This window comes from Etheostoma spectabile, chromosome 17, assembly GCF_008692095.1.
Source record: "Etheostoma spectabile isolate EspeVRDwgs_2016 chromosome 17, UIUC_Espe_1.0, whole genome shotgun sequence".
NCBI classification, from domain to species: Eukaryota; Metazoa; Chordata; class Actinopteri; order Perciformes; family Percidae; genus Etheostoma; species Etheostoma spectabile.
The window spans coordinates 15753032-15773093 of NC_045749.1; the positions used below are offsets into that span (position 1 = coordinate 15753032).

The window sequence follows — 20062 nt, forward strand, 5'->3', positions numbered from 1 at the left end:
CACACACACACATACATACACACACACACACACACCCATACGTAAATGCAAAAAACACTAGCAGAGCTCCTTGTCTAATTTTTCATGAAGATAGCTGTTTTTATGCAAATCTGCCAGCTGCATTCATTTTAAGGCTTTCTCACAGGCATTTATTTCCCAATCACATACTCATTCATTCACAATTGTACACACATGCACACTTTCGTCCGCAAGCATACTTTTCTATGTCCTGGCAGAATTGCATTGAAACACTATCCTAATCAAGGTTCCTAATTGGGAAGAAATAGGCACTTATTTGATTGAGACAAGTCTGACAGCTCTGAAATGCTGAAACGCCGGATGGTTGACAAGCGTCACAACCTGAAACTGTGGCTCTATACATGAATATGCTCCCACTTAGACCACTTCCTTCATTAGTCGAGACAGACTTATTCCCAACCATCAATTTGACTAGGTCACTGGCATAATGCCACAAGGCTTTTTCTCTCTGAATGGCTACATAATTAGAACCACTCTCCCATCCACCAGGTCCTGTTCAAACCTTTCATAAGGCCGCTAAAGACAATGAGCTAATGCTGCAAGACAGGAAGTAGCTGGTTTGGAGGTCACTAGGAGGGCATAATTGGACCAGTCAGTCAATAAAGCTGCCGGCTGCATCTGCCTTTGAGGCTGCTAATGAAGCGCGAGAAACCGGGAGGTGCACTTTTGGCGTGCTGGTTACCCAGGCACAGGGGACACCACTGCACGTCTGCTAACATTCACTTCTATCTTGTCCCTCTAGAGGTGAAGCAGGCACTGGCAATAAAACTGAGTAATTGTGCATTATTATGAGAAGAGTGGCACAGGTACCTGCCTCCCTCATTTCCGCTGAATTTTCTCCTTCTCATGAATTGACATAAGTGTACTTAAAGCCTCAGATGGGGCTGAGAGCTGTTTAAAGAGTGATATGTTGCTCTGTGCTTTGCAAAGTCATTACTCAGCACAATGAAACACTTCAGACTGATGGTGCTCTGTACACACAGCATCAATGCCGGCTTTGCTGTGTTATTAATGTTTCTGTGTTGACAGTCAGTGGTTTGCGTCTAGCACACGGCTGTAAAGGGAGATACACTGTTAATGTCTCATTTTTGTCCTTTGTCCTTTTTTCTTTTCTTTAGCGGGAACAACTTACATATTTGGGCGAGATGGTGGACTGATCACATACACATGGCCGCCAAATGACCGTCCCAGCACGAGGGCAGATCGGCTAGCCATTGGCTTCAGCACGCACCTGAAGGATGCTGTCCTGGTGAGGGTGGATAGCTCCTCTGGTCTCGGAGACTTCTTGAAGCTCCACATTGTAAGTCAATAACCTGTTTTATATACATGCAGTGCATTACGATCCAGCCCCTTAAAGGTCCATGGCATGAAAATGTCATTTTGAGGTTTTTTGAAGATTAATATATGTTCCCCCAGCCTGCCTATGGTCCTCCAGTGGCTAGAAATGGGGATAGGTGTAAACCGAGCCCTGGGTATCCTGCTCTGCCTTCGAGAAAATGAAAGCTCAGATTTGCCGATCTGGAATCTTGCCCCTTATGAGGTCATAAGGAGCAAGGTTACCTCCCCTTTCTCTGCTTTGCCGCCCATAGAATTTGGCCCAGCCATGAGAGAGAGAGACATCATGACTTTCTGCACCAAGGCTGAATTTTGGGAAATAGACTTAAGATATGGTATTAGGGGACCAATAAGGTCTATGGAAAAGCATCCAATGAGCACCATGTCCTACAGTATTTCATAACAAATTTAGAAAAGTTTTGGTTATTTCAAATTTTTGTATTTTTATTTTGCTGACTTCCCCAATGATTTGAAGTGGGAGTGGCTGAGTTGGAAAGAGATCACTTTTTTGCGTTCACCATCAGGATTTGCAGCATTTCATCGAATCTTCAATCAAATTTTATCAAACCACACCCACACAGTCCTTTTCCAGATTGTTTTTTTTTTTTTAATGTAAAACGCTTCACAAGTAATATATAAATGTTTTGTAACATGAGTTGTTGTTTATTTAATCATGAATATTCAATATTATAGAGCTAAACCAGTAATTGTGCTGAACTCTTTAACCACAAAGGAGGAGGAATTGATGATTTAGTGGCAGTACAACTGCATGACCATCAGTATGTTTTGTTGTTGTGTGTGTGTGTGTGTGTGTGTGTGTGTGTGTGTGTGTGTGTGTGTGTGGTGTGGTGGTGTGTGTGTGTGTGTGTGTGTGTGTGTGTGTGTGTGTGTGTGTTTGTGTGTGTGTGGTAAGAAGGAGCCCTCCTCTGGTCTGTGTTATGTTATGGCCGCTGTGAGTGTGTGCAGCAGGAACTGAGGGAAATGGTGCAGTAATTAGGGTTGGTTCCACACAATGCGTCTCCGACCTGGACATTTTTCTGATTACCACATGACCTTCCTCTCACTAGTACCCACTTACTGGGTGCTATTTATTATGCTAACTATAATGACAGAGGAGAAATAATTTTCGGGTCAGGAGAGGACACGAGGGAGCACAAGTTAGCATAAAGAGAAGTACCCACTGACAACAGTATTCATTAGTGCGGGAAGGGCGGTGCTGTAGGGAATGTGCCTTAGCTAAACACACATTGGTTATATCATTTTAGATAATATCTGATAAAAATGTAAGTTTCCTTTCAAGTTGTGTAGTCAATGTGTGGACAAAATGGTACATTTGAAGGATAAACATATATGGTTTTCTATAAGTACCCTGATGTGATTGTGTGCCTTCACTTCAGATAAACTTTTAGAGGAGTTGCTTAACCTAACTGGCCATTGCATATTAATGGTGCTAAAAATAACATGAAATAAAAGTAAAACAGTTAGTTATAGTATTAGTCTGTATCTAAGTTCTGTAAAAACTTCCAGAACCAACTAAATCTAGGCAATATGAAAAAAGTGTGCAGTAGTAAGAGTAACGCTGGATGTTAAATGCACTTTCACAGACACATTTATTCAGAATTCATACTGGTCTCTGCACTGCCTGACAGATTTTTTGCCTGTAAATATTTTCTTATTTTGTTGACATGGAATACCTGTGTCCTCTTCTGCACACAAAGCAGCAACTAGTGTAAGCCACTATTGACTTGTGGAGGTAAGGTAATAAAAACAAATGCCCTGCACAGAAAAAGTAATGAGAGGTGCTCAACCTGAGGACAGGCACAGTGGTCATCTGACTGTCCAACTAAGTGGAAATCAGCCTAAACATCTTCAGGAGGTAATTTTACCAATTTCTTTTTTATTATTACCAAGTTTGTTACATTTGCTCATGCTAAATTTGTTGACATTGTTACTCTATATGGGTAATATTGTATATTCTGCTGTAATAGTATTCCCACACAAGTTTCAGATTGAACTATAGAAGATGTAAAATGTACCCTATGTCAATTTATAATCCTAAATATTAATATCCGCCTACTGAGAATAAGTTCCCACGCATGACAAGAGTGATACTGGCCAGAAGCTTACATTAACATTGCACATAAACACACAGGAAAGCTACAGAGCAGCACACAGTCACAAACAGGAAATTGGTTTTGAAGTTTGCCTCAACCCAAGCTGCCCACACACCTATATTCACACATACAGTAAGCACCCAGTGACATAACAAGGCCTGTCCTGAGGACTAAGAGCAGCCGTGATGTTGTTCTTGTGAGACACCTCCGTACTCGCTATTTGTGGATTTGGATATTTTTTTTTCTCTAAGCCTTTGGGCCAAGTGATTTTTAGCCCATAGTTTTAATTCAGGAGTAACCTGACAATTTAAAAGGATATAACCTTTTTCATTATCAATGGTCATCACCAAATGCCACCCAGTAGGGTTGTAATGATACACCAAACCCAGGGTTTGGTTCTTATCACCATTTTGGACCCACGATTCAATACAAAACATTATTCTTTTTTTTTTTGGGGGGGGGGGTAATACCTTATACAATATAGTTTTCTGCCACATGGCATTGTTTTGTCATTGAATACATCTCACTTTGCAACACAGTAATACAATAGATAGCTTACTTATTGATATTGATTGATTTCAGTGTTGATCAATCCAACACCAAAGATTTTTTTTTACCTCAAAATAATGTTTCCAAAATTGTTTCAGTGGTTCATTAACTTGTTGGAATGAGACATAAGAATAATAGCAACAGTAATGGACAATTCTGCCCCCAACCAAGAGGATTGAAAAAGTGCTTTGGTACCTACTAGGTGCTGGTTGACAAGTAGCTAATGTTAATGTAATTCTTGGTGGGTAGCATAAGATTACAACACTGTTAAACACACTGTTACTTTTAGTATGATTGTTTTGACCACGGTTAACAACTCTGGGCTAACCTACAAATTCACCAGTAGCGTTAACTGTATAAATAGGCGACTAATCTAATGGTAATTGAACTAGCTAGCACACCCCTGTCTTTTGCCTCTGTCTCCTGTTGCTGCAAGGCTTCAGTCGGGATGAGAGCTGACAACAGCCCTGGGGACATATCCATTCCACACTCAACCTCCAGCCAGCTAGCAACCATTCACTATCATTACAGCCCCCGGCCAGGGGACACGTCCACAGTCCTCCCATCCTGGTCAGCACTTAACACGGGTGCTAAGGACCCTAACCAACGGCAGTTTTCTAAAGCGTCGGGAAACAGACCCAGGCTCCAGAACAGCGGCCACTCGTAGCGTTAGCTACACCTCCGTTAGCGTTACCAGTGCCACCCCTTTTGCTTTTAGTTGTCTTTACAGTTAGTTAAATCTACCAGACAAAACAGGAATAAAAAGGACTACTAGTATTTAAAGATGTGGTAGCAGTGGATCTGGACGAGAAGGATAACTCTGGGATTTGGAAGGGGTGTGTCGCGATTCTGCCTTCTCACTCCGCGATTTTGGTTTTATTTCCCATATCGTGACAGCTCTACCACGCAGGGATGCAAACAAGATGTACAAAGTACATAAATTGGAATACGGGTGTAAAAAGACAGATGTGCTCTCTCAGGTGTGCAAATGCTCCCTTAAGATCCCTGTGTGTTCAGCAGCTTTCTGGGCTCCTGTCCACTTGCACGCAACACCTGAACAGGGATAAAACGGGCAATATTTTCTTTTTAAACCACTTTCATGTGTGATGAAAAATGTCCTCTCCAACAATTTGCATAGATAGGGTGCCTTTTTAAATCAAATGGCTCAACAGGGCTTTAATCGCTGTGTAGCTCATCCCTATGCAGAACTGAATTAATATACATTTGCTCACTTGCTAGTACATCAGGCAAACTTTCTAACTTATTGCCGACCAATTACCACATTTTTGCATTTAATATAAATATCATAGTAAATTCTCATCCAGGCCCTTGTGACCAGTGGTAAATGTGAATTCCAACCAGGCCTACTGTGGATTGCAGCTGAAGCTGCAGTCTACAGTTGAGAAATTTGCTCAGCAAAGACACTGGTCATATCTTAAAGCCTGTGACTGTAGACTTTGGCCAATCACAGAGGAGAGAGAGTGTTCCCATTGGCACTTTTGCACATGCAGACAGAGAGGGGAGACGGAGAGCTGCAATAAGAGGTCTCACTCAACTTGAAATTGTGGCATATTTTTCACACAGCATGACTTTCAAAGTAGTCAGAGCACTGTAATGTGTATATATATATATATATATACACACACACACACACACACACACACACTTTTTTGAATTAGTTGTGGTTTTCACACAACATGACACAGGACACTTCAAGATGTTTCCAGGAGGAATCCCGGACAAGTATGTCTGGTCTCCAAAATAAGTTTTGTCCTGAAAACAAACACCACACACTCCCCTACAAGTCCAGATATTTAGCCTGCTAGAGATCTGGAATACGTTTGGAATGTACCAGTGAGCTGAGAGAACAGTTCACAGATAGTGCTGAAGCACTGATTTGCGAGCACCAAGCCAACACCGATTTGTCTCTGATCTGAGGCTTTTGTCGCAGAGCTCCAAAAAACGTTGGCAAAAGGAAAAAACTATGGCTGAGGTCCGTGTAGTGTGAACCAAGCATTAGTGGAAGCATCTTTTAAGAAGACAGTCTCAGGCTGTAAGCCAGGTTTTAGGTTCACTGTGGACTAGTGATACATTTTAAAGGTTAGAGACCTGAGCTGTTCAGACAGGAGAGGTGAGAGTGGGGAGTCTCATATGGCATAACAAGGCAGGGAAATTATGCAGTTTACAGCAGATGAATGCATAGTCTTGTTGATGAAATGTGCAGCATTCCATTGCCATTTTACAGGGGGAAATGTTGATAAGGCATGTTCTTACAACAGGGGCAGTGGGTTGTGAGAATCTCTCCTCCTCTCGCATCAGCAGTCAGTCTGAATGCTTACTCTAATTTATTTATTTCTGCACATTAATCTGGGGGCTTTGTTAAGTGTTGCATTTCATTAGAAAATGAGAGAAGCGTGAGAGAAAACACAGAAAAGACGAGCATGAAAAGAAGAACTAAGGTTATGCTCTTGATTTGTGTTCATCTAGTTATTTAAGATGAGAAAAATGTTTTTTTAACTACACAAATAATACAGGATGTAAGTGTATTGCAAAGCTTTTAACCATGCATAATAAAGTTGCAACTGTGTTTTGCCAAATGTTATCAATGAAACACCACAATAACATTTCCAGTCAAATGTTTTTGAAGACATAAAATAATGGCTGATAAAGGTGTCATTGTGTTTTAATTGTGTCATAAAAGACAGACAAATAATTGATTGTAACATGTAATTCTCATACGGGATATTTCATAAGCTTTGTGCTGCAGCCAAATAGAAGAATAGCAGAAAATTTAATTACAATATGAAATTTGAATACTTATTGTATAAACCCTCTAGATGTGTATTTCACGATTCACTGTCTTGTCATTAATTACACCAGAAAAGACGTGTTTTACAGCACTCCATTAAACGCAGTTTTATGTGTTTTTTATGTAAGAATAGCGGCACTCAGCTAGTCACCTGCAAAAATCTTATCTGTCTGAACTGTACCCAGTGGCTCACACTGTAATGTGAAATTATATTATATATAATTACTGTGGTCCAATTTTAGTTTAACAATGTGTTGGAGCCAGTTAGGTTTTAATTTGGGATTTTTTTTCTTCTAAGCATACACATTTGATAAGTAACAGACTGTTGATTGCCACTACTTAATATATGTGTGTGTGTATGTATGTCTATAGTCTTTAATTTATTTGGAGATGTACACAAACAATGTATTATACAGCTGATTCCCAATGGTATTCTCCTCATTCTTTTCATTTACCTCAGCTCTGAGCAGAAATGTCTTAGGAGTGTATCTTCAGCTGTATGAGATGGGATTAGACCAGATTTCAGTATTTACCCCCCCTCCTTCTCCATCCTCTACATCCCTCACCCCCCATAATCTCCTGCTCCCATTTCATGATGACAGGAAACCCAGCGGGGCTTGAAGGACGCCATCTCAGCTCACACACTCAAGAGGGATTTTTCTGAGTAATATGTGGAGACTATGATTTAAATGCACCTCAAAGGAATTGTGATCCTTCCCCCGCCTCTCCTTTCTATCTCAGATAAAGACAATGACTGTGAAGTTGGTGAACCATCAAATGTATGACAATCACTTTCCTCTGGCTCATTACTGTAGCACACATGGTAGGAAGACAAGATTCAGAATAATGCCTCTGCCAGCTCTCCAATTATGATGATTCTCCACAATCCCCACTACTTTTTCAAAGGTGAAGCATATTCATGAGGCTACTTTATTTCCATAAGGATATAAGAGTTGTCTCTGACATAAGAATTGGCTCTGCATGATAGTGTACCTTGGTAAAGTATCTAAGTAATCTGTATATGTAATTAATTGCACTGTAGCTGAAAGCCAAATCCATGTAAATATTCACAATGACATCATGTAAATCTGGGAATTATGGATGTAATGATCCTTGGTGCAGCACCGTAATCCACACAGAAAAAGAACTGGAACAAAGTTTATACAATGCCGGTGTGCAGCCCTTCTCAGTTAAACATGATAACACGTTTTATGGTGCGATGTATGTATAATTTCACCACACAATATTAAAGTAGAGGTAAATTTTGCTTTGATGCTGTTAAGGTATTTTATCCCCCACAAAGGAAGTATCATTTATGTTCCACACAAACAAGGGCGGGTGTCTGTTATTAGAAATTCATCTGTACATTTTTAGAAAGCCATTTACACAGTGAAATGGAGACTTTGCAGTTTTCTTTTCTTTTTGTTGTCAATGAGCAGTGGTGATAGTGACTATCGGAGGCTCTGCTCAGTCTGAGGCAGGGCCCCAAGGGGCCCACTGAGCTTGTTTTGTGTTGGTACTCAATCGCTGTGTGGGGGTTGGAGACTATTCCAAGCACTTTCGTCTTTCCCTTCTTCTAATTGCATGCATCCCTTTAAAAAAGCAAGCTATGAAGGCACTCTGGCTAAGACAGCGACACTGTGAAGTTAATGTATTCCATAGAGCAGAGGGGATGGTGGAGAAATAATGACTTCTCTGGTGGAGCATTGCTCCCCTCGGTCCTCCTTTAGCTGACTACTAGAAAGGGGGCTTTCTTCTGATGGAAGACACCTTTAATTGCAGTTTCAACTCCTGCTCTCTGCCCTATTAATCATGTAAAATGGCTTGAGAAGAGAGACGATCAGGCCTACTGTTTTAAGTATCTCCATTTTCAAGTAATAAAGTGTAATTTGTGTTTGTTTTTGAAGTTCACCTTACAGTTAGTTCAGATGATGAACAATCGCGTGCTTCATTAAGTGAATACTGTAGTCTGATTTGATGCATCAGGTGAGAGTGCTGCCTGAGAGAGATGCTGAGGGTCTCAGGAGAGAACCAGTGTCACGCTATCCCCCATACTCCTATTAAAATACCTGTCCAGGGAAGGGATCTTATTCACCTCCACTACTCCTGTTACTCAGACCCAGTAATTAGCTCTTATCCTCACTCTGCACGCAGACATAGAACATACCTGCATGCGATACCCCAAGGATTCACTCTATACAGCTTTCCTGTGTTGCTTGCTTGGTGAAGGCACACCTCTAGAAAAACTGACATCTAATATTATTCTTAAAATACAGTATGTTCATATCTATAATTAATGGAAAAGAATTGCAGCTGAATGTGCTATGTGGGTGCAGATTAAGTGTTTGATTCCATCTTTAGCTGAAAGTTTTTTTAATGTTTTTTATTGTTGATCTGTTGTGAGTTGTTTGTTGGAAACCCACTTTTTTTTCTCCTCATTTCTTTATCAGCAGTTGCTATGGTAACAATCCCACTATATGACTGGGCTGTTTAGTGCCCCGGAGATGATATGTATTTTATGCAGATTTAAAACTAAAGAGCATGTTTTTTAGGGTTCAAACCGCAAAGCAGTAAAACCCTTCTATGTTTGTCTGTTGTTGTTATTATTATTATTATTATTATTATTATTATTATTATTTGTTGTCTGCCGTGCCGGCTCAAATTCCCGTGAGCTGGAATGAGCTACAAACATGAAACTGGAAATGGTGTGCGTGTGCTCCTATAGAAATATGAACCCAATCGGCCACATGGTGGCGCTGTAATTAAGGCTTCAAAATGCAAAATTTGAAAGGTCACGCCAACCCCCCCCCCCACCGTAAGTCCGATTGATTTGAAACTCAGCTGCAGCTTAATGTGCTCTACAAAAAAAAGCCTCAAGGACCATTAAGGGCTGTCTATAAAGTTTTTCCACCATTTTGAATTCTTTGAAAAACACATTTTTGAGATCTCCTCCTATACCGCATCTCCGATTGCCACCAAATCTTTGGTGAATCCTCAGTGGATCAAGCTTATTAACCCTTGTCTTCCCGTTATCCATGAACTAGAAATAAAAAAAATTATATTTTTTTGTGTTTTTCCAATGTTTTTGTTGCTTTTTTTATTTATTTGCCACTTTTTCCATGCTGTTAATAATAGGTTTTCCACTTATTCTTGGAATTCATGGTCAACAAACCTTATTTATATGAAATTATACATAAGGTTTTACTTAAAAATGCACAAATTATGAATTATTTTTACTAATAGTTAAGATCAGCAAATGCTGAGTGGATCACAGATGGGTAGATCATGCAATAAATGACTACATTTTTGTACAATCAACACAAAACTTCCAGGAAATGTCTACATAATGACCTCACGCATACACTGAATGTCTCATTCAAATTGACCACTAGGGGGCACTTAAAATGCAGAATAACTGGACGTGGAATGACGCAAATCATGGTTTGAGCTTGGAATCGCAGCTTGCGGCTTTATTGTTTAACAGTTTTTTTTGTTATTTGCTTTTCTCAAATTGCAGGGAGCAGGATTAAGCTACATATCACATTGAAATGAAAATAAATGTTTTGACAAATCAGTTGTAGGCATTAACAACGTGCACTGTTTGTCCAATCGTTACAAGGCTTGCAGGATATGTTTATAACAACGTTGGACCACATGTGAACTTACTTTGAAGTTGCTATTGAGAAAAAAGATGTCAACTCGCACCTCGCGACTATATTTTTTGTTTTTTCGATTTTAGAATTGCAGTATCAAATCTCTGTTGAATTTGCTCAAAACTCTATCCTAAAACCAATTGTTGGAGTCTAGTGGGAGAAAATAAAAGCCAGACCACACCGAGATCCTGGTTGCTATCTCTAACACAATACTACAAAGATAAAAACTGAAGAATTTAAACACAAACAAATGTTACAGATTTTGAAAATTATAGAAGTACGTCTAATTCACACACTGGAAGCATCTTGGTATAAAAGGAACCATGTCCAAACACACAGTTGTTCCCCATGACATTATTCATCATTGAACTGTCACGCTCTTACAAACAGGGTAGGAGTAAACACATCCATCTCACAAGTGATATGAGTTTCCATGGTTTGTGCTGACACAAGTCACTCTTACTTCTGTATGTTCACCAGCTCACTGGGTCAATAACTTAAGACAGCCTGGAGTTGCCAACCATCTCCACTTTTGTCACAAGGTCTGAAAGCAACAGAGCGTGTAATTTGAGGATCATCAGTAGAATAGGATGGATGGGGAGGTGCTCAGGTGTATTCTTTATTTTTCTTCTGTTATAACACTTGTTTTCCAGTTATATTAAGTCTTTTGTTTTTAAAGCATTGTAATAACAAATATAGTCCCCTCGCCCCTTTTCTCTACACTCCTTTTGTTGAATCAGTTAATCAAAAGAGTTTTTAACAGCTCCGACACATTTAAATTCACAACCACATAAAACTTTCCTCATTCCCTGCATTCTCCTAGTTTCACTGTTTGTCAGTGAAACCGGAACTGCCATTTGTTAGTCTAAATGTTTGTCAGATTTTCAGTGCGCAAAGCTAGACTAATAGTTGACTGTGATGAGGAGAAAGCAGTGAAAGGCATGGACGGGTGAGCTTCATTGACCTCATTTAGTCCATTAGTGTTTATTCAGTCACACAAACATGAACGGCAGAGGATAATAATTCTTCACTCCTTTACCGTATTCCCCAACTCTTCATAAGGTTAACATACAGAATACTCACTGTATGAATAGTATAAACGTGGCACCGGTAACTATAGCATTGATCATATGTCAGCAGTGACTGATTGTGGCAAAAAGTCCATATGTGAGAGTAAACGTCCTCTCATCTCTTTTAGTCATAGACGGGGAAGCCACTCAGCTCAGATGATGTACCTGACCTCAAAGAATCAAATCTCATCATCTCCATATTGAGAAGGGACAGCGCTAGAATCACCATTACTCATCTTTCAATTCCAATCATTTCTCAATTTGTTCAAGCTCTTTGCCACTACAAAGCCAAGTGGTCCATGAAGGGTGGGTGGGTGGGGGGAGGTGTGTGTGTGTGTGTGTGTGTGTGTGTGTGTGTGTGTGTGTGTGTGTGTGTGTGTGTGTGTGTGTGTGTTTTTCAGAGGGCAGGAAAATAATGTATCTTCACTTTTATTAGTGTAACAAATAACAGTGAGTACAGCTTGTCATTCTCAAAGCTGTACATCAGTACATTATGGGCTTGCCTCACACAGAGCAATATTGCCATGGCTAACATGGGGTAAATTAGATTTCATGGTCAATGTTACACTATCGGACATGTTCACTTTTCTTCTGGGTTACAAGGTTAAGAGCATTGACATTCTATTTGTTATTAACGTTTGATGGATGAATTTAGTTTGGATAAGCTTAGTCTTTCCCCTAGATTCTAGTTGGACATGTTCCTGTAAATTAATCCGCCTATTTTACTTTTTCCACTATTAAAATGGTAAGCATTCGTTAATTTAATATGGTCTAATTTAATTTCAGAAAAAAAAAAAATCTATATGTACCGTAAGTGGGTGGGTTTGTGTGTGTTCGTTCAGGACTGGAGCGTCGCAGCATGGAGTCACCATAGTTGTTGACTTTTGACACAGCTGCCCCAGCCCTCAGGGTGGGATAAAAATAGTCTCACTCTTTTTCGCTCCATTGCAGAAAGTACAGCGTCTCCCAGCTAACACATATGGAGCACATTTTCTCGAGAATCACTCTATACAATATTTTGTGACTCTTTTAATGCCAAGTCTCCACAAATGCATGCAATATTATGGATAAACATACTAAAAACAACTATGGTTGCTAAGCAATTGGCATATATCTCCATTGGGTTTGTTTTGACTTGTTTAGAAGTTGAATTCATTTTCTTTTGTGTTCTCCAAACGACGTGCATTTTTGGTGTAGATGTTGGTAATTGGATTAGTTACTGAGTTTTACAGCACATTTGCCATCACCAGATATGGACCCCTTAGAGAAACAGCTAAATGTTAGCTCAATCTCGGAACCCATCAGCTATCGGTTTACCGACGATTTAGATTACCGTGCATCCCCTAATATTTCTTTAGTTCTGGCATAGGCAGCAGGTAAGCAGGTAACAGATACCTACCGTGATAACAAGACTCCCTCTTCCGTGCGCCGGGTCCAAATAGGAACCTGAGAATGGAGTTGAGACAGTGTCTCTATAAACATATATTTGCAAATGAAAGCAGACAAAAGAAAATATATAAAAAAAGCTGCACCAGACGTTAGTCGATGGATTCAGAGATTTCATTTTGGCAAATGCTTGCTTCCTGTTTTGCTTTCCACACAGACTGTTTACCTGCATGCAACCAAAGCCCACTCACACGTAATTTGGTCAAAACAAATCGGAAATAAGAACATTTTTCTTACCAAATTCGTGTCTGGTCCCTGGACATCACACTTTTTCACTGTATATAGATTGGTCACAAAGTCTCTTATCTACTAGTTTAGCCTTAAATTAGCCACAGCCCTGAACCTTTGACTAAGGTAAACAAAACTTTCACCACATAAACGTGCACATGCATCTGAAATGACCTGTGATTGGCCAAAGTCTCCCGTGACGGCTAGATTAATTAAAGACTCAATACAGAGCCAAGTTGGGAATGCACAAGTCGAGGTTTCTCTCAGATCACTTGAAACACAGTATGTTGAAAGAATATATTATTTTTGCCCAATGACAACAAAAATAAACCGCCTCCCCCAGCTTTAAAGTGGACTAGAAAGCAACACAAGATGTCAGTGAACATCTGCGATGGGAAACACCCACCCAGAGGCTCAAAGCTTAAAAGCTGTTTCCATAGATATGTTCAAAAATGGTTTTATCCTCTTCTGAAAAATAAAGAAATATGCACAATAGCTCCAAGATAATTCAAATTTCAGATTTAATTTAACCCTGTATGTACAATGTGTTTCCTGAAAAATCTAAAATAAAGATGTTGAAGAAGTATGCATATGCAAATGCACATACATATTGTACATACTTGCATGTTTTTCTGTTCTCTTATTGTATGCCTAGTCCGCCTGCTGGTGTTTACCAGGGTCAATTAGAGAGCAAAGTCAATTTGGACCAGGCCATGTCTGAAATGACTTACACATATCCCCAGCAAAGACAAAATCTTCCAGGGTGCTTCTCTGCTAATTATTTCATAATTGTTGTTGGTGCCCTGTTGCTGATGACTTGAATATGTGCTTTGTGTGGGGCTGCATGAAATATTAAACAGACGTCTGGCCTTGTTCTGGTCAACTTAATTACCTTTTCACTGCTGCACTGCTCTCATCTCTAGCCCCTTGTGCTTTCCATCGAAGCCTGTTTAAAATATAATGCACATACAAGCATGCTGTTTTTAATAATGTGCTGCTGTGGAAACGTGTTGTGTGTCGCATCGGGAAAATTGGTGTACACTGCTGGTGGTCTAGCTCAGTTAACTAAAGTCCTTGATTTAGTTATTTTATTTTATTTGTTTTGTTTTGCCTTGTTTTATTGTAGAAAGTCTCTTGCCCTATGTGTCAGCCAGGAACAAGACAATGATGTTCTATTGTTACGGTTTGCTTTCACTAAAAAACCGCGCACTCTTAAAACATTAAGAGTAAATGAGCAGCAGGAAGCTACAGATTGAGAGGCAAGACATATCATGTAGACGTATGGAAGTCAGCACAGCTGAAACCTATCTTGACTTGAGTTGGTGAGATAAGGAACTATATCCGCTTTTAAAATGCCTCTTGGCTTCTGGGAGAGCAACCACATTGTCAGCAGAAACACTCACCGTCTTCATGTCCCCCGTTTATGAATAATGGATTTAGTGACCCTCCTTTTATTCCCCATAGCCACCAGTCAATATTACTCTGGTCCAACTGAGGAACACAGAGATTTTAACTCCAAGTATACTGTACTTTCAAGTTAAATATTGCAAGACTCTTGTGTATTTTCTTTATCGTTATTGCTCTTAGGGCAGACTGGCCTGCCAGTGTTGTCTTTTTTTTTCTCAGCTACATGAGACTTACATGGCAGCCAAGCACTCTAACAGAGCCCCAGGTCGTAGATAGCATATTCCACAGCCTCATCAAAGAAAGTGTGTGTGTGTTGTGTGCGTGCGTGGCGTGTGCGTGTGCGTGAGAGAGAGAGAGAGAGAGAGAGAGAGAGAGAGAGAGAGAGAGAGAGAAAATGTCTTTGCCTCTCTGCTATAATAAGAGCTGTGCAATGAAGGCCAGCAGTGCTGCCTGTGCAGGAGCAAACAGCCCATGACGTGTCAGCAGCCTACATGTGCAGTACAACTCATACAGGGAGATCAAACAGACAGGCACATGTTGTTCCTTTGTCCTCTTCTATCCCTCAGGTAAGCACATGAGGTGAGAAGAGCATCCCTGAATCAGTGGCCTCATTCTGCTCAGTTTATTAACCATGCAGCGCACCTTATCTCCGTAGAGAAGAGAGATGTTGCGGGGAGAAGGTTAAGTTTTGTTTATGTTGTAGTAAATGTTGCACTATAGAAGTGGTGTTAAACTTTATGGCTCATTCTGCAGGTCTTCTAAGTAGTTGGTTTGAGTGATGGTTTGGTTTTTTCCCCAGAAGGGCGAAGCAAACACCTTGACAACAGTAATTAAAAGTGCATGTGAGGCCTAATTCATTTTCTTCTCTTTGTCTCCTCCCTTCACTTGGCCTAATAAATGAGTTATGCTTGAAGTATCTGCTTCCTAAATCCACCAGTGCATTTTGTGAAATAGCCTTGTGTCTGACAAAGAGCTGCTATAAAAGACTTAGAAAATTGTTGTGGGAATTCTATGTCTCTGCTGGATCCAGACTGAGCTTAACACTCAAAGTCAAAGTTGTAGTCTTACTTTACCACTGAAGCATTATAATGTCTGATCCGGTATAAAGCCAACACATGTACAGTGTTTACAAAGGGTTACTATAGGTTATGCAGGTGTTGCATAATGTAAGCTCCATTTTGGATTGCATAAACTCGAGGGTAAATTAAGAGACATGTAAGTGTACTGTACTATATGTCATCCAAGTGCTGTGTCATTGGCCAAAGCTTTAAAAAATGCCACCTTTTTAATTAATACCATGCACCCCCTATTGCTGCTCTTTCATCCATATAGTAATTTCTGAGGCAATTACAGGCCAGAAAGCGGCTGTTATTTATATTAAAATGTAGCTGCTGTTGAGCACCAGTGTTGACCACGCTTTAGTCAATAGCAACACAAATCGATGGCCGGCCAGCCAGTCTGTGTGTGTTTATTTTTTAATCCATAAACATCCACTTCACAAACTCACAAACCTTGGTTGCCATGGCCATTATTATGGTATTTCCATGCTGAAGTAATTGTATAATCATTACCACTTCATGAAATCGTAATAGGTGCTGTAGATTAGAGACAAAGTATTGACATGAGCCAGGAACTTGTGACTCCATCAGTAGTAAAATAGATTACAAAGAAAAGTTTTTGTCTGTTCAGAACTAACTCACAGGGCTCAATTAAGTCTATGAATGTTTTTTTTAGTTTTATAATTTGGGCATCAGCCTTCAAACATAGGATATACCATTTTAAATGTCAATAATGACTACAGCTTACAGTTTATTTGATTATAAAAGATAAAGTATAATGAAAGCAATGTGGATGTTGTAGTTAATAGCCCAACGGTATGCATCACAGTTGCAGACCTGGGACAGTGTAAAAACTAATTTAACCTTGTGAGATATGCAAACGTGAACATTTTCTTCTAAAAATCTAAAGCTGCTGTACGCAACTGGGTAAATGAACGTTAACTTGTAATAGCATTTGTCAAACGAGGTGAGTTGATATTTTATCAAAGGTGGAATATGACAGAAATGTTTGATAATTGTCAGCCTCGTTGGGGACTTCCTAACACTCCCTGGAAAGAGGAACAGGCAGTGGTGGGAAGGAGAGAAGCAGCAATGAGCTTCTCACCCACCAGCCCTCATCAGCCTGTCGTATTATTTCACCACAAAGAACCACAAAGGGCTTATCTCACGACTATCTTCCCGATAAGGCCTGCTGCCACAAACAAAAATAAAAGACAAAAAGGAGCAAAGTGACAAAACGGAGCCAGGCTCCCTCAGTATGTTGGCCTTTTATTACCTTTCCCTGCAAGATGACTGATAAAACCCCAAAGACAATAAAGGAGGGAAACAGAAGATAAGTTGGTTAAAAGAGAAAGGATGAAGCTAAAAAGATTAGTTAAGGACCCAAACATTTCATTAAAGTAAAGCCTAATGTTGGCACAGGGGGATGAGGATCAGATAAAATAAGGGAGGTGGTAAGAGGAAGTCTGGACAAGGACAGCATACATGTGCAAACACATGAGCTCCTATCTTTTCTACCCCATATACTGCTGTGTGTATCTGTGTATCGGGAAAATTACGGACAGGTTGTCAGTAGGGCTGGACGTTTAATCAAAAAATAATCAATACTGAAATTCAGAACCTCTAACCGACATCATTTCCCCATTACGGTTGTTTCTGACCTTTAGTCCTGTTTTAACTTTCCCAACTGTGTGTCTTCTTCAAACTCGGAACTCCGCCCCGTCCAGTCTGCAGCATGGAAGGAACATGGAGGGGAAGCGTGCATTTGCGTCAGTACTCAGACAATCAGGAGACAAACGCAGGTCTTTCCAGTCATTTTATATGGGGGTAGTGCTTTTAGGCTGCTGTGGTGGGGGCTACAGGGGGGAGACGGCAAGAACCACAGCGGCCTACGACAAAAAGTTGAGACCAATTCAACTTTTGGAGAAATGCAACCCGACTTCACCCTGTGGTGGCCAATCATTTAACCGGTGATCAGACTCGTCAGTCTGTTTTGAGGCGATGTGAGAGTCCCGTGTTTAAAACCAAACAAAAGCACTGAAATACCAAGGAGTTTTTGGATCAGCTGACTGTTTCCTGCAACAACAAAGCAGTGTCTCCCTTCTCTGTTGGTTCTTTTTGCTCTGTGAATTGGAGTTGCATTAGAGTGCGGTCGGAAATGTTGAGATCCATAATTGATCTGACAGAAAACCATAATTGTGAAATATAAAGGATTAGAATATTTTTTTTGGTTTGGAAAAAAATGCAATTGTTTATTATCAAGTAGTTCATCTGTGTGTTTCCTTCAACTATTTTAAAATCACAAAGATACACACTCTTTAATTAGAAAAAAATATATAATCTTTAATAATTGAATATATTTATGGTACAAAGCTTGTAAGTGAAAAAAATAATCGTTCATTAATCATAAGCAAGGAAAGTGTTCAATGAGTCGTGATTTGATTTTAGGTCTTATTGTCCAGCCCTAGTTGTCAGGTACAGTCAGGTCCTCAAAACCACGTGACCATTCATTGCTGCCTCTGAGGCCCTCAGACACTCAAACACCAGTATGCATGTGTGAGTTTGTGTGTGCTCCTCACTAGTCATGTTTCCATCTCATTGTCAAGCGAGTTTTAAGCAAACTTTTAAAATGTCCCATAAAAGAAAATGCAAATTAGAATTCATCAACTGGTTTAGAGAGAATAAACTGGACTACGTAAAGCGTAGTTTCATCACAAGTTGACGTTACGCATGGTTGTAGATTGCAAACTGGCTTGCTAAATCAGAGTTTAGAAGTGAAGTTCTTTGGCTAATTGGAAAGAGGTAGCATTGTACAAGTTGGCCACCTGCAGAGACATTGGGTGTCAGTAAGACAACCGTACACCGCTGTGTATACTTGCAGGGCCAGTACGATTCAATTTGTCAACTCACCCAACATGGCTGAGGCACAGGCTATAGTCCACAACAACTCCACGACGCAACATGTGCCACAAGTGTATGGTGCACTGGATGGAACCCATATCCCAATCCTTCCCCCATCCGATGGATACCGGGACTATAGCCATGTGAATTAAGTTTTTGCTACGTCTTATTCGGCAAAGCTGTTTCCATCTCCCGTTTTGCGCATTAACTGTTTTTCGAAATAGGCAAAAACCACAAGTGAACGTGACAACTTTTTGGCAAATTCCTTGATTTTCCACATTTTTCCATTTCATCAACATTTTTTAATGCAATACTTTAAAATGTGCATACAAATATGTTGAGGGAAACATGACTACTGTTGAAAGTTATTCAGTATTTCAGTTTCATCTTTTTTTAGGACACAAGATTAAAAAAGAAATATTCAGGAACAGCATGTCTCTCAGCTCTGTGCTCCACTAGGCGATGTTGCAGGCTAACATGGACACCGAGGTCCAGACACTTCTAATGCACAACATTTATCACCATGGCAGTAGTGCTTGCCACCCCTGCCCAATCTCTCCCCACTTATACCACAACTCCGGAAGAACGCTGAATCAGGGATGGCCTGAGATCAGATCAGTACGCTACCATATGGCAAGAGTTTTTTTTTATGACACATTCTTGGCTCATTGTGATTCACAGTGTAGTAGACAATATCAATATGGAATGACTTATAATAATGGGTACTTGTTTAAGTTTTAGATAGTCGATGACTACAATTACAGGACCGACCTTTGGTAAAGTCTGGCAAGTCTATATGGCTTTACAAGAAGTCATTTCAGTCCCCATGAAACATTGATTTATTTGTGCTGGTTCTGTTGAGGATGGTGTGCAGCTGCTCTCACTCTGCCCGCCAGCGTTGAGCACCATGAATTTTCAGTAGACACCAAGAAATCAGAGTTATAGTTGGCTGTGAAGGACAGATCCCATGGCAGGGTGCGCATGCATGTGTGGTGTGAACACACATGTGTGTTTCAGTGAGTGTGAATTGTTCAATAAACTAATCACAGACCTCATAAAGAAAGTTGATATTTACAGCAAAGGTCAAGGAGTTGGGCCTGATGTGATCATGATGGAGGAAAGGCTGTTTAAGCCCAGCCACCTTAAGGAATAAGTAGAAGAGTGGGAGAGAAAAACTGAGAATTGAGAACAACAGAAAATAAGCAGCAGTCTAAAAGGATTAACCAGAGGAAGAAATTACATTTCAGTTTTACAAATGTGAGGGTTTAATATTGGCCTTGTATGGTTGAAATGCTTCACATACATTAAAGATATAATAGAGATCTTTAGTGATCACTTATCCTGATGATTTACGATGCATCCAAACCGTAGCGGATAGGGCAAACGTGGACAGACAGTCAGATAATGTAGATCTAATTAAAACTCCCTGAGTGGGACCAGAGAGCGTATGTCT

General features: G+C 40.1%; 1 protein-coding gene and 1 long non-coding RNA gene across 42 annotated transcripts in view; one reads left to right on the forward strand and one right to left on the reverse strand.

Annotated features, from left to right (window-relative positions):
• Positions 1 to 20062, forward strand: part of LOC116704888 (neurexin-1a) — a 261617-nt gene that overhangs the window by 165942 nt on the left and 75613 nt on the right. For all 41 annotated transcript variants that reach the window (XM_032540597.1, XM_032540598.1, XM_032540595.1 and 38 more), the window contains one exon: positions 1158 to 1339. In XM_032540597.1, coding sequence (XP_032396488.1) covers positions 1158 to 1339 — 182 coding nt within the window. The remainder of the gene's footprint in view (positions 1 to 1157; positions 1340 to 20062) is intronic.
• On the reverse strand, positions 6106 to 18523 carry LOC116704910 (uncharacterized). The gene is made up of 3 exons (XR_004335809.1): positions 18288 to 18523; positions 11021 to 11028; positions 6106 to 6118 (listed from the first exon to the last, which is right to left on the reverse strand). It is a non-coding gene; the product is annotated as an uncharacterized LOC116704910 (long non-coding RNA).